General features: G+C 46.9%; 1 protein-coding gene across 4 annotated transcripts in view; it reads left to right on the forward strand.

Annotated features, from left to right (window-relative positions):
* Positions 1-5036: 5036 nt before the first annotated feature.
* LOC124038617 (phosphatase and actin regulator 2-like) overlaps positions 5037-14533 on the forward strand; it is an 87137-nt gene continuing 77640 nt past the window's right edge. For 3 of the 4 annotated variants that reach the window (XR_006839381.1, XM_046354682.1, XM_046354683.1), the window contains exon 1: positions 5037-5222. Coding sequence is in view for 3 of the 4 variants with exons in the window: in XM_046354682.1 (XP_046210638.1) it covers positions 5090-5222 (133 nt within the window). In the remaining variant the exon portion in view is untranslated. The remainder of the gene's footprint in view (positions 5223-14533) is intronic. The other variant, XM_046354681.1, reaches the window with a different exon arrangement.

The following is a 14533-nucleotide window of genomic DNA, read 5'->3' on the forward strand; positions in this document are numbered from 1 at the left end:
TAAAAACAGGTTCAGCCCCTGGTTGGACAGTAATCTTGCAGAGTTACTCCACCTCAAGAACTGCATTTGGCTAAAGGCTCGGCACACGCATACTCAGGCTGACTGGCTATTGTTCAGGCAATTGAGAAATAAGTGCACTCAGGCTATCCGGAAGGCCAAAGTTAGTTACTTTAAGGAGCAGTTCTTTCTCTGTGGGTCTAACCCCAAGAAGTTCTGGAAAGTGGTTAAAGACCTGGAGAATAAATCCTCCTCCTCACGACTGCCCATGTCCCTTAATGTTGATGTAGTTGTTACTGACAACAACATTTATGTACAGATGATACAATCTTATACTCAGCTGTCCCCTCCCCTGATTTTGTGTTAAATGCTCTACAACAAATCTTTCTTAGTGTCCAACAGGCTTTCTCTACCGTTAACCTTGTTCTGAACATCTCCAAAACAAAGGTTATGTGGTTTGGTATGAAGAATGCCCCTCTCCACACAGGTGTTATTACTACATCTACTACATACTTGGGAGTATGGCTAGACAGTGCACTGTCCTTCTCTCAGCACATATCAAAGCTGCAGGCTAAGGTTAAATCTAGACTTGGTGTCCTTAATCGTAATCTCTCCTCTTTCACCCCAGCTGCCAAACTAACCCTGATTCAGAAGACCGTCCTACCAATGCTAGATTAGGGAAACATCATTTATAGATAGGCAGGTAAGGGTGCAACTGAGCGGCTAGATGTTCTTTACCATTCGGCCATCAAATTTGCCACCAATGCTCCTTATAGGACACATAACTGCACTCTATTTACCTGTAAATTGGTAATCTCTGTATACCTGTCGCAAGACCCACAGGTTGATGCTTATTTATAAAACCCTCTTAGGCCTCACTCTCACCTCTCTGAGATATCTACTGCAGCCCTCATCCTCCACATACAACACCCGTTCTGCTAGTTACATTCTGTTAAAGGTCCCCAAAGCACACACATCCCTGAGTCGCTCCTCTTTTCAGTTCGCTGCAGCTAGTGACTGGAACGAGCGGTAGCAAACACTCAGACTGGACAGTTTCATCTCAATCTCTTCATTCAAAGACACAATCATGGACACTCTTACTGACAGTTGTAGCTGCTTTGTCTGATGTATTGTTGTCTCTACCTTCTTGCCCATTGTGTTGTTGTCTGTGCCCAATAGTGTTGGTACCATTTTTTTGTGCTGCTACCATGTTGTTGTTATGTTGTCTTGCTACCATGCTGTGTTGTCTTAGGTCTCTCTTTACTGCGACTTGTATGCTCTAGTCGGCTGGCCTTCGCTACATATTCGTCGCCAGACCCACTGGCTTCAGGTCATCTACAAGGCCATGCTAGGCAAAGCTCCGCCTTATCTCAGCTCACTGGTCACGATGGCAACACCCATCCGTAGCACGCGCTCCAGCAGGTGTATCTCATTGATCATCCCTAAAGCCAACACCTCATTCGGCTGCCTTTCGTTCCAGTACTCTGCTGCCTGTGACTGGAACGAATTGCAAAAATCGCTGAAGTTGGAGACTTTTATCTCCCTCACCAACTTCAAACATCAGCTAGCTGAGCAGCTAACCGATCGCTGTAGCTGTACATAATCTATTGGTAAATAGCACACCCATTTTCACCTACCTCATCCCCACAGTTTTTATTTATTTACTTTTCTGCTCTTTTGCACACCAATGTCTCTACCTGTACATGATCATTTATCACTCCAGTGTTAATCTGCAATATTGTAATTATTCGCCTACCTCCTCATGCCTTTTGCACACATTGTATATAGACTCCCCTTTTTTTCTCTGTGTTATTGACTTGTTAATTGTTTACTCCATGTGTAACTCTGTGTTGTCTGTTCACACTGCTATGCTTTATCTTGGCCAGGTCGCAGTTGCAAATGAGAACCTGTTCTCAACTAGCCTACCTGGTTAAATAAAGGTGAAATAAAAAAAATAAAAAAATAAAATAAAAATGTTGTCTTGTCTTTCTTGTTGTGATGTGTGTTTTGTCCTATATTTATATTGTATTTATTCTTTCTTTTTAATCCCAGGCCCCTGTTCCCGCAGGAGACCTTTTGCCTTTTGGTAATAATAATAATAATAGGCCTTTATTGTTCTTAACTGACTTGCCTAGTTAAATAAAGGTTAAATAAATCAAATAAAAAAGGCACACTAAAGCTAAAGAACAATCTGTAATGTTCACAACCACTTTCAACTCACGAAAAATGGAAGATGCTGTCAATAAACAGTGGCGTGTTTTATCAACGGACCCAGCTTTTCCAGCTGAATTTATGAATCCACCACTTATTGTATATAGGAGAGGTCGCAATTTATGCGATAAATTGGTCCATGCGAACTGCCAGCCTCAAAAGAAAATCAGCCAGACATATTTGCGCTCTCTTCCGAATGGTAGCTATGAATGCTGAGGTTGCGCACAGTGCAACAATCTGATGAAGTATTTCTGCCACCCACATACAGGAAAACGGTTCACAAATAAATGACATTATTTGGTGCTCCACCACCCATGTTATTGACATTATTAAATGTCCTTGTGGGCTGTGCTATGTAGGTATGTAGGTAAAACCTCTCGCTCTCTCAAACTGTGAACATAAAGTTCAATTAGGAGAAATGACAGGGATTATCCAGTCGCAGTACATTTTAATGACCTAAAACATGACCTTTCTACCTTTAGATTTTGTGGCATAGAGAAAGTTAAGATATCAGACATGGGAGGTGATATGAATAATACTCTGAGTAATAATATAATAATAATAATATATGCCATTTAGCAGACGCTTTTATCCAAGGCGACTTACAGTCATGTGTGCATACATTCTACGTATGGGTGGTCCCGGGGATCGAACACACTACCCTGGCGTTACAAGCGCCATGCTCTACCAACTGTGTTTTCACCCTTCAGACGTTATTTCCTAAAGGTCTTAATGATGAAATGCCTACGTGTGTTATGTTGTACATTTTAACATGAATTATGCCCCTATTTCAGATTACTCAGATGTTTTTCTTGCCCTGTACCCAATGATTAATGAAAACTTTCTTGGTAGGTCGATGTCCTCATTGTGGTTTTACAGACGTGTTTAATACATTTTATGTACACACTTTATTCGAATATTGATTAAATGCATATTGTTATATTTGGTAGCATTTATTTGTTTTCCCTCGACTCCAAACCCTTTCGTTGCGTGGAACGGATGTGCGTGGGGCTAGGTCTACATAAGGGTGCTAATTTAAAAAACTCACAAAAGTTCTGATGAAGGCCGTGAGGCCGATAAGTAAAGCTTATTAAAGACTAGTGATACTATCAAGAGCAGTGCTCGGGTTTCCACTTTCTCTTTTCTAATTTTATTCATACGTTTGCAAACATTTCTAAAAAACATTTTTTGCTTGTCATTATGGGGTCATTTTAGAATAAGATTAACGTAACACAGTGGGAAAAGTCATGGGGTCTGAATACTTCTGAATACTTTCTCGAATGCACTGTATAGTGTATTTTGTGATAATTGCGTTGCTTGTGTAACGGATGTGAAACGGCTAGCTTAGTTAGCGGTGTGCGCTAAATAGTGTTTCAATCGGTTACGTCACTTGCTCTGAGACCTTGAAGTAGTAATTCCCCTTGCTCTGCAAGGGCCACGGCTTTTGTGGAGCGATGGGTATAACGATGCTTCGAGGGTGACTGTTGTCGTTGTGTGCAGAAGGTCCCTGGTTCGCGCCCGGGTATGGGCGAGGGGACGGTTTAAAATTATACTGTTACATTGATGCTGTTGACCCATTTGTTTATACTCCACGTGATATACAATAAGGTCATACAACAAAAGGACAACAGTCACACGGTGGCGAAATAAATACAACTAAGCATACGTTTGTTTAATCCCAAAACCGGAGAGCAACATCTGTCAGGTGCATGCAATATTTGCTTTGTGGACTAAAAACAGCTATCACCTGCTGCATGGTCAAACAAGTTCATGTTTTCGACAGTATACTAAACAACTACTGATTTAGAACTACAGAGTTACCACAAGTCAACTCAAAGACAACAGGAGCACTGCTATTCCAGCACTATTTCAATTTAAACATCAGAAAATGGTGTCAAAGCCAGGTTTTCTATATCTAGGGTTAGAGTCACAACATGTGTAAGAAGAATACAGCATGTTTGTGTATATCTGTGGAAGGAGTGTTATTGAAAAATGCCACACGTTCTTGGTTCATTGCAGCAAACCTTTATAGGAAAAGGTCAACATTATAGTTTGGCTACACCCTCAGAATATCTATTGTTCTTACATCAAAAAACACTGTTGTCAGGGCCCTAAAAATGTTTATATCATGCATTTTATTGATTGATATAATAACTGCCAATGTCAGCTTATGTCAACCACTACATGTTATGCATTACTTAAAGAATTTGTAAAATAGCCCCAGAAGGGCCCCAATAAGTGTCACACAAAATTGTTATAATAATAACTGTCAAAAATCAGACTCTTTTTGCTGAAACAATACTGCCACCAAATGAATTGTTTTGGTAACTTCGCTTGTGGCAAATTATACCACAATTAAAATGGCAGGCCTAAATCCCTTATTGATAAAATTATTGTAATATAAAATTGGGTTATGGTGGATTATGTTAATAGTTTAGGGTAGATAATGTTATTTTGTCTTTATCACTAATCTAGATATTATGACTCTGAACATTAATTTAAAGCCTACACGGTGACAGGCAGGATATTCTCTGTAAAGTTGTTATTTGAATACACAGGCCCACTCTCATCACTGTATCAACAATAACAGAACAGCAAGTGAAGGAGAGGTGTTGCTATATACACATATATATACTTTTTTTTAGACAGATCATATTTCCTCTTTCATATCTTCTTAATTCCCAACTTTATGACACACTATTAACCCAAATACTGTATTTTTGTACAAGTACATTGAAAGTGAATTGAGTGAATTTTACAGCAATCTTCTCGAGCGGAACAACAAGTCGAGGGGAGGGGTTACTGATCTTCTTAAAAGCTGTCGCTGTACCCTGTCATTTTCAGCACACCCGACAATACTGTATATATCACTCGGTGTTCTATGGATCAGATGGCCAATGAAGACAGTTTCCCCGATTTGAAGACGTTCTCTCCGATTTGCAGAGTTCGTTCTCACAGTGACACTTCTGGTTTCAGGTCTAGAATACTGTTGAGACTGCGAGGCGCACGCTCAGGTGAGTATTTCAATAGTCTACACGCGCCAAATATGTATAACCTCGTCCATATTTTGCAAATTTGGTTTTGTTTGCTGAAGTTTAAATAATAGTTCATTATTTCAGTCAAAATGAATCAAATTAGAACTTAATGGAAAACACTGAAAATGGTTGTACCACAGATGAAAGCAGAGTTAGTTAAAATTATATACATACAGTTGAAGTATATACATACAGTTGAAGTCGGAAGTTTACATACAGTTAGGTGTATGTTTACCAACCACTCCACACATTTCTTGTGAACAAACTATAGTTTTGGCAAGTCGGTTAGGACATCTTTTTTTCCATCAATTGTTTACAGACAGATTATTTCACTTATAATTCACTGTTTCACAATTCCATTGGGTCAGAATTTTACATGCACTAAGTTGACTGTGCCTTTAAACAGCTTGGAAAATTCCAGAAATTATGTCATGGCTTTAGAAGCTTCTGATAGGCTAATTGACATAATTTGAGTCAATTAGAGGTGTACCTGTGGATGTATTTCAAGGCCTACCTTCAAACTCAGTGCCTCTTTGCTTGACATCATGAGAAAATCAAAAGAAATCAGCCAAGACCTCAGAAAATAAATTGTAGACCTCCACAATTCTGGTTCATCCTTGGGACCAATTTCCAAATGCCTGAAGGTACCACGTTCATCTGTACAAACAATAGTATGCAAGTATAAACACCATGGGACCACGCAGCCCTCATACCGCTCTGGAATGAGATGCATTGTGTCTCCTAGAGATGAACGTACTTTGCTGCGAAAAGTGCAAATCAATCCCAGAACAACAGCAAACGACCATGTGAAGATGCTGGAGGAAACAGGTACAAAAGTATCTATATCCACAGTAAAAGGAGTCCTATATTGGCATAACCTCAATGGTCGATCAGCAAGGAAGAAGCTACTGCTCTAAAACCACCATAAAAAAGCCGGACTACAGTTTGCAATTGCACATGGGGACAAAGATTGTACTTTTTGGAGAAATGTCCTCTGGTCTGATGAAACAAACATAGAATTGTTTGGCGATAATGATTATCGTTATGTTTGGAGGAAAAAGGGGGAGGCTTGTAAGCCGAAGAACACCATCCCAACCGTGAAGCACGGGGGTGGCAGCATCATGTTGTGGGGGTGCTTTGCTGCAGGAGGGACTGGTGCACTTCACAAAATAGATGGCATCATGAGGTGGAAAATTATGTGGATATATTGAAGTAACATCTCAAGACACCAGTCAGGAAGTTAAAGCTTGGTTGCAAATGGGTCTTCCAAATGGACAGTGACCCCAAGCATACTTCCAAAGTTGTGGCCACTCCAATACATTGACTGTTGTCCTTAAGCCATTTTGCCATCACAAAGCCCTGACCTCAACCCTATAGAAAATGTGTGGGCAGAACTGAAAAAGCGTGTGCGAGCAAGGAGGCCTCTCCAAACCTGACTCAATTACACCAGCTCTGCCAGGAGGAATGGGCCAAAATTCACCCAACTTATTGTGGGAAGCTTGTGGAAGGCTACCCAACACGTTTGACCCAAGTTAAACAATTTAAAGGCAATGCTACCAAATACTAATTGAGTATATGTAAACTTCTGACCCACTGGGAATGTGATGAAAGAAAGAAAAGCTGAAAAAAATAATTATCTTTACTATTATTCTGACATTTCACATTCTTAAAATAAAGTGGTGATCCTAACTGACCTAAGACAGGGACTTTTTACTAGGATTAAAGGTCCGGAATTGTGAAAAACTGAGTTTAAATGTATTTGGCTAAGGTGTATGTAAACTTCTGACTTCAACTGTAAATATATATATATATATATTTGTTTTAAACATGCAAGGCATCTGATGCTCCTCATTGTGATTCCAGTCACAAACTTCCAACTTTAAAACACTTACGTTTATGTTTTCTATCTAATCTCGGCAGGCCTCAACATAAAAAGTCCAACAATGTATAATGTGTTGTTGTTGATTAACAATCAATCATGAATTATGATTTCCCTTATGCAGTGTGGTAAAGTGAACAAAAATACTACTTAAGTCATTTTTGGGTGTAATGCTCCGGGTGTCGTGGGTGTGGAGTCAAATGCAGGAGACAGAGTTCAATGCTGTGCGTCTTTACTAGCACCAACGCACCACAGGGTGCTCACAAAAGTAACGTTCCCAAACACAGGGGAAAAAGTACAATAGAAAAAATCACGACTAGGCACTAAGCACGTACCTCTACAACAGAGCCGATGGTTTACAATGAAATAATCCCGCACAACAACCAGGCGGGCCGGCTGTCTAATAAAGACAAACTAATTAAACATGAACAGGTGCTACCACTAAACATACAAGGAGGGGGAGGAAAAACAATCAGTGGCAGCTAATAGGCCGGTGATGACGACCGCCGAGCGCCACCCGCCCGGGAAGGGGAAACACCCTCGATCGGACTCGTGACAGTACCCCCCCCTCTGACGCGCGGCTCCTGCAGCGCGCCGACACCGGCCTCGAGGTCGCCCCGGAGGATGAGGTGCAGGGCGATCCGGATGGAGGCGATGGAAATCCCTCAACATGGATGGATCCAAGATGTCCCCCACCGGTACCCAGCACCTCTCCTCCGGACCGTACCCCTCCCAGTCCACGAGGTACTGCAGGCCCCTCACCCGGCGTCTTGAGTCCAGAATGGCCCGGATCGTGTACGCCGGGGTCCCCTCGATGTCCAGAGGGGGGGGAGGGACCTCCGGTACCTCACTGTCCTGCAGGGGACCAGCTACCACCGGCCTGAGGAGAGACACATGAAACGAGGGGTTAATACGATAATAGGAAGGGAGTTGTAATCGATAACACACCTCGTTTATTCTCCTCAGGACTTTAAAGGGCCCTACACACTGCGGACCCAGCTTCCGGCAGGGCAAGCGGAGAGGTAGGTTTCGGGTCGAGAGCCAGACCCTGTCCCCCGGTACAAACACGGGGCCTCACTGCGGTGGCGGTCAGCACTCCTCTTCTGCCGTCCACTCGCTTGTCGTAGAGATTCCTGGACGGCCCTCCCGGTCTCCTTGGAGCGCTGTACCCATTCCTCCACCGCAGGAGCCTCGGTCTGGCTCGGATGCCATGGTGCCAGGACCGGCTGGTACCCCAACACACACTGAAAAGGGGACACGTTAGTAGAGGAGTGGCGTAGTGAGTTCTGAGCCATTTCAGCCCAGGGAATGTATCGTGCCCACTCCCCTGGCCGATCCTGGCAATACGACCGCAGAAACCTACCCACCTCCTGGTTCATTCTCTCCACCTGCCCATTACTCTCGGGGTGATAACCGGAGGTCAGGCTGACAGAGACCCCCAAGCGTTCCATGAACGCTCTCCATACCCGAGACGTGAATTGGGGGCCCCGATCAGAAACGATGTCCTCCGGCACCCCGTAGTGCCGAAAGACATGGGTAAATAATGCCTCCGCAGTCTGCAGGGCTGTAGGGATACCGGGCAACGGGAGGAGACGGCAGGACTTAGAAAACCGATCCACAATCACTAGAACCGCGGTGTTCCCCTGAGACGGCGGGAGATCGGTCAGGAAATCTATGGACAGATGTGACCATGGCCGCTGTGGAACGGGGAGGGGTTGTAGCTTCCCTCTAGGAAGGTGCCTAGGAGCCTTACTCTGAGCGCACACTGAGCAAGAGGAGACATAACCCTTAACGTCCTTAACCAACGTAGGCCACCAATACCTCCCCTGAAGGCTCCCCACTGTCCTCGTCACCCCAGGGTGACCCGAGGAGGGTAGGACGTGAGCCCACAGAATCAGTTTGTCCCGAACACCAAGCGGCACGTACCTTCGCCCCGCTGGACACTGAGGAGGCGCGGGTTCAGCCCGTAACGCCCGCTCGATGTCCGAGTCCACCTCCCATACCACTGGGGCTACCAGCTTTGAGGCGGGAAGGATGGGAGTAGGTTCGGTGGACCCATCCTCGGTGTCATAAAGGCGGGACAGTGCGTCTGCCTTCACGTTCTGGGAGCCCGGTCTATAAGACAAAGTAAACCGGAACCGGGTGAAGAATATGGCCCACCTTGCCTGACGTGGGTTAAGTCTCCTAGCTGCCCGAATATACTCCAGATTCTGGTGGTCGGTCCAGATGAGAAAAGGGTGCTTAGCCCCCTCAAGCCAGTGTCTCCACACCTTCAGAGCTCTAACCACCGCTAGCAACTCCCGGTCCCCCACATACATTTACATTTAAGTCATTTAGCAGACGCTCTTATCCAGAGCGACTTACAAATTGGTGCATTCACCTTATGACATCCAGTGGGACAGTCACTTAACAATAGTGCATCTAAAACTTAGGGGGGGTGGGGTGAGAGGGATTACTTAACCTATCCTAGGTATTCCTTAAAGAGGTGGGGTTTCAGGTGTCTCCGGAAGGTGGTGATTGACTCCGCTGTCCTGGCGTCGTGAGGGAGTTTGTTCCACCATTGGGGGCCAGGGCAGCGAACAGTTTTGACTGGGCTGAGCGGGAGCTGTACTTCCTCAGTGGTAGGGAGGCGAGCAGGCCAGAGGTGGATGAACGCAGTGCCCTTGTTTGGGTGTAGGGCCTGATCAGAGCCTGGAGGTACTGAGGTGCCGTTCCCCTCACAGCTCCGTAGGCAAGCACCATGGTCTTGTAGCGGATGCGAGCTTCAACTGGAAGCCAGTGGAGAGAACGGAGGAGCGGGGTGACGTGAGAGAACTTGGGAAGGTTGAACACCAGACGGGCTGCGGCGTTCTGGATGAGTTGAAGGGGTTTAATGGCACAGGCAGGGAGCCCAGCCAACAGCGAGTTGCAGTAATCCAGACGGGAGATGACAAGTGCCTGGATTAGGACCTGCGCCGCTTCCTGTGTGAGGCAGGGTCGTACTCTGCGGATGTTGTAGAGCATGAACCTACAGGAACGGGCCACCGCCTTGATGTTAGTTGAGAACGACAGGGTGTTGTCCAGGATCACACCAAGGTTCTTGGCGCTCTGGGAGGAGGACACAGTGGAGTTGTCAACCGTGATGGCGAGATCATGGAACGGGCAGTCCTTCCCGGGAGGAAGAGCAGCTCCGTCTTGCCGAGGTTCAGCTTGAGGTGGTGATCCGTCATCCACACTGATATGTCTGCCAGACATGCAGAGATGCGATTCGCCACCTGGTCATCAGAAGGGGGAAAGGAGAAGATTAATTGTGTGTCGTCTGCATAGCAATGATAAGAGAGACCATGTGAGGTTATGACAGAGCCAAGTGACTTGGTGTATAGCGAGAATAGGAGAGGGCCAAGAACAGAGCCCTGGGGGACACCAGTGGTGAGAGCGCGTGGTGAGGAGACAGATTCTCGCCACGCCACCTGGTAGGAGCGACCTGTCAGGTAGGACGCAATCCAAGCGTGGGCCGCGCCGGAGATGCCCAACTCGGAGAGGGTGGAGAGGAGGATCTGATGGTTCACAGTATCGAAGGCAGCCGATAGATCTAGAAGGATGAGAGCAGAGGAGAGAGAGTTAGCTTTAGCAGTGCGGAGCGCCTCCGTGATACAGAGGAGAGCAGTCTCAGTTGAATGACTAGTCTTGAAACCTGACTGATTTGGATCAAGAAGGTCATTCAGAGAGAGATAGCGGGAGAGCTGGCCAAGGACGGCACGTTCAAGAGTTTTGGAGAGAAAAGAAAGAAGGGATACTGGTCTGTAATTGTTGACATCGGAGGGATCGAGTGTAGGTTTTTTCAGAAGGGGTGCAACTCTCGCTCTCTTGAAGACGGAAGGGACGTAGCCAACGGTCAGGGATGAGTTGATGAGCGAGGTGAGGTAAGGGAGAAGGTCTCCGGAAATGGTCTGGAGAAGAGAGGAGGGGATAGGGTCAAGCGGGCAGGTTGTTGGGCGGCCGGCCGTCACAAGACGCGAGATTTCATCTGGAGAGAGAGGGGAGAAAGAGGTCAGAGCATAGGGTAGGGCAGTGTGAGCAGAACCAGCGGTGTCGTTTGACTTAGCAAACGAGGATCGGATGTCGTCGACCTTCTTTTCAAAATGGTTGACGAAGTCATCTGCAGAGAGGGAGGAGGGGGGGGCGGAGGATTCAGGAGGGAGGAGAAGGTGGCAAAGAGCTTCCTAGGGTTAGAGGCAGAAGCTTGGAATTTAGCGTGGTAGAAAGTGGCTTTAGCAGCAGAGACAGAGGAGGAAAATGTAGAGAGGAGGGAGTGAAAGGATGCCAGGTCCGCAGGGAGGCGAGTTTTCCTCCATTTCCGCTCGGCTGCCCGGAGCCCTGTTCTGTGAGCTCGCAATGAGTCATCGAGCCACGGAGCGGGAGGGGAGGACCGAGCCGGCCTGGAGGATAGGGGACATAGAGAGTCAAGGGATGCAGAGAGGGAGGAGAGGAGGGTTGAGGAGGCAGAATCAGGAGATAGGTGGGAGAAGGTTTGAGCGGAGGGAAGAGATGATAGGATGGAAGAGGAGAGAGTAGCGGGGGAGAGAGAGCGAAGGTTGGGACGGCGCGATACCGTCCGAGTAGGGGCAGTGTGGGAGGTGTTGGATGAGAGCGAGAGGGAAAAGGATACAAGGCAGTGGTCGGAGACTTGGAGGGGAGTTGCAATGAGGTTAGTGGAAGAACAGCATCTAGTAAAGATGAGGTCGAGCGTATTGCCTGCCTTGTGAGTAGGGGGGAAGGTGAGAGGGTGAGGTCAAAAGAGGAGAGGAGTGGAAAGAAGGAGGCAGAGAGGAAAGAGTCAAAGGTAGACGTGGGGAGGTTAAAGTCGCCCAGAACTGTGAGAGGTGAGCCGTCCTCAGGAAAGGAGCTTATCAAGGCATCAAGCTCATTGATGAACTCTCCGAGGGAACCTGGAGGGCGATAAATGATAAGGATGTTAAGCTTGAAAGGGCTAGTGACTGTGACAGCATGGAATTCAAAGGAGGCGATAGACAGATGGGTAAGGGGAGAAAGAGAGAATGACCACTTGGGAGAGATGAGGATCCCGGTGCCACCACCCCGCTGACCAGACGCTCTCGGGGTGTGCGAGAACACGTGGGCGGACGAAGAGAGAGCAGTAGGAGTAGCAGTGTTGTCTGTGGTGATCCATGTTTCCGTCAGGGCCAAGAAGTCGAGGGACTGGAGGGAGGCATGGGCTGAGATGAACTCTGCCTTGTTGACCGCAGATTGGCAGTTCCAGAGGCTACCGGAGACCTGGAACTCCACGTGGGTCGTGCGCGCTGGGACCACCAGAGTAGGGTGGCCGCGGCCACGCGGTGAGGAGCGTTTGTATGGTCTGTGCAGAGAGGAGAGAACAGGGATAAACCAACACATAGTTGACAGGCTACAGAAGAGGCTACGCTAATGCAAAGGAGATTGGAATGACAAGTGGACTACACGTCTCGAATGTTCAGAAAGTTAAGCTACGTAGCAAGAATCTTATTGACTAAAATGATTAAAATGATACAGTACTGCTGAAGTAGGCCAGCTGGCAGTGGGTGCGTTGTTGACACTACACTAATCAAGTCGTTCCGTTGAGTGTAATAGTTTCTGCAGTGTTGCTATTCGGGGGCTAGCAGGCTAGCTAGCAGTGTTGTTTACGTTACGTTGCGTTAAAAGAACGACAATAGATGGCTAGCGAACCTAGAAAATCGCTCTAGACTACACAATTATCTTTGATACAAAGACGGCTATGTAGCTAGCTAAGTAGCTAGCTACGATCAAACAAATCAAACCGTTGTACTGTAATGAAAATGAAGTGAAAATGTGATACAACCTGTGAATGCGACCGGGTAGTTGAGTTCTATACAGAAGACGTTGGCTAGCGTTGGCTAGCTGTTGGCTAGCTAGCAGAGTCACCTACGTTAAGGACGACAAATAGCTGGCTAGCTAACCTCGGTAAATTAAGATAATCACTCTAAGACTACACACTCTAAACCTAAACAACACAATTATCTTGGATACGATGATACGATGATACGAAGACAGCAAAGACAGCTATGTAGCTAGCTGACACTAAACTAATCAAGTCGTTCAGTTGAGTGTAACAGTTTCTCCAGTGCAGCTAATCAGTGGACGTTAGCTAGCTGGCTAGTGAAGACTAGTGAAGACTACGTTAGGACGGCGAAATACGATAATTACGCAATTATCTTTTGATACAAAGACGGCTATGTAGCTAGCTGAGAAGAAATTGCTAAGATAAGACAAATCAAACCGTTGTGATATAATGAAATATAATGAAAAAGTTATACTACCCGTTGGAGCGACGTGCAGATGCGACCACTCGCTCCAACCGGAACCGGAACAGAGCTCACATCATAGTTACGCTCCGCTGGGCTGAGCTTCCTTGAGAAGAAAGCGCAGGGGCGGAGTTTTGGTGGCGTACCCGAGCGCTGTGATAGCACTGCACCCACCCCAGCCTCGGACGCGTCCACCTCCACTATGAATGCTAGAGAGGGGTCCGGATGCGCCAACACGGGCGCATCAGTGAACAGCGCCTTCAACTTGTTGAATGCTCTGTCCGCCTCTGCTGACCACTGCAACCGCACTGGGCCCCCCTTCAGCAGTGAGGTAATGGGAGCCGCTATCTGGCCAAAACCCCGGATAAATCTCCGGTAGTAGTTGGCAAAACCCCAAAACTGCTGCACCTCCTTTACCGTGGTTGGAGTCGGCCAATTACGCACGGCCCTAATGCGGTCACCCTCCATCACCACCCCCGAGGTGGAAATGCGATATCCCAGAAAAGAGACGGCTCGTTTAGAGAACACACATTTCTCAGCCTTGACGTATAGGTCATGCTCCAGCAGTCTACCAAGCACTTTGCGCACCAGAGACACATGCGCGGTGTGAGTGGCCGAGTAGATCAGAATGTCATCGATATAAACAACCACTCCCTGCCCGCACAGGTCCCTGAGAATCTCGTCTACAAAGGATTGGAAAACGGCTGGAGCATTCTTTAACCCATACGGCATGACGAGGTACTCATAGTGTCCGGATGTAGTACTAAATGCGGTTTTCCACTCGTCTCCCTTCCGAATACGCACCAGACTATACGCGCTCCTGAGATCCAGTTTTGTGAAGAACTGCGCTCCGTGGAACGATTCCACCGCCGTAGCGATGAGAGGTAGAGGGTAACTATACCCCACTGTGATGGCGTTTAGACCTCTATAATCGATACATGGACGCAAACCTCCCTCCTTTTTCCTCACAAAAAAGAAACTCGAGGAGACGGGTGAAATGGAGGGCCGAATGTACCCCTGTCCCAGCGACTCCGTGACATATGTCTCCATTGCCAACGTTTCCTCCTGGGACAGCGGGTACACGTGACTCTTGGGAAGCGCAGCGTCCACCTGGA

This window comes from Oncorhynchus gorbuscha, linkage group LG06, assembly GCF_021184085.1.
Source record: "Oncorhynchus gorbuscha isolate QuinsamMale2020 ecotype Even-year linkage group LG06, OgorEven_v1.0, whole genome shotgun sequence".
NCBI lineage: Eukaryota > Metazoa > Chordata > Actinopteri > Salmoniformes > Salmonidae > Oncorhynchus > Oncorhynchus gorbuscha.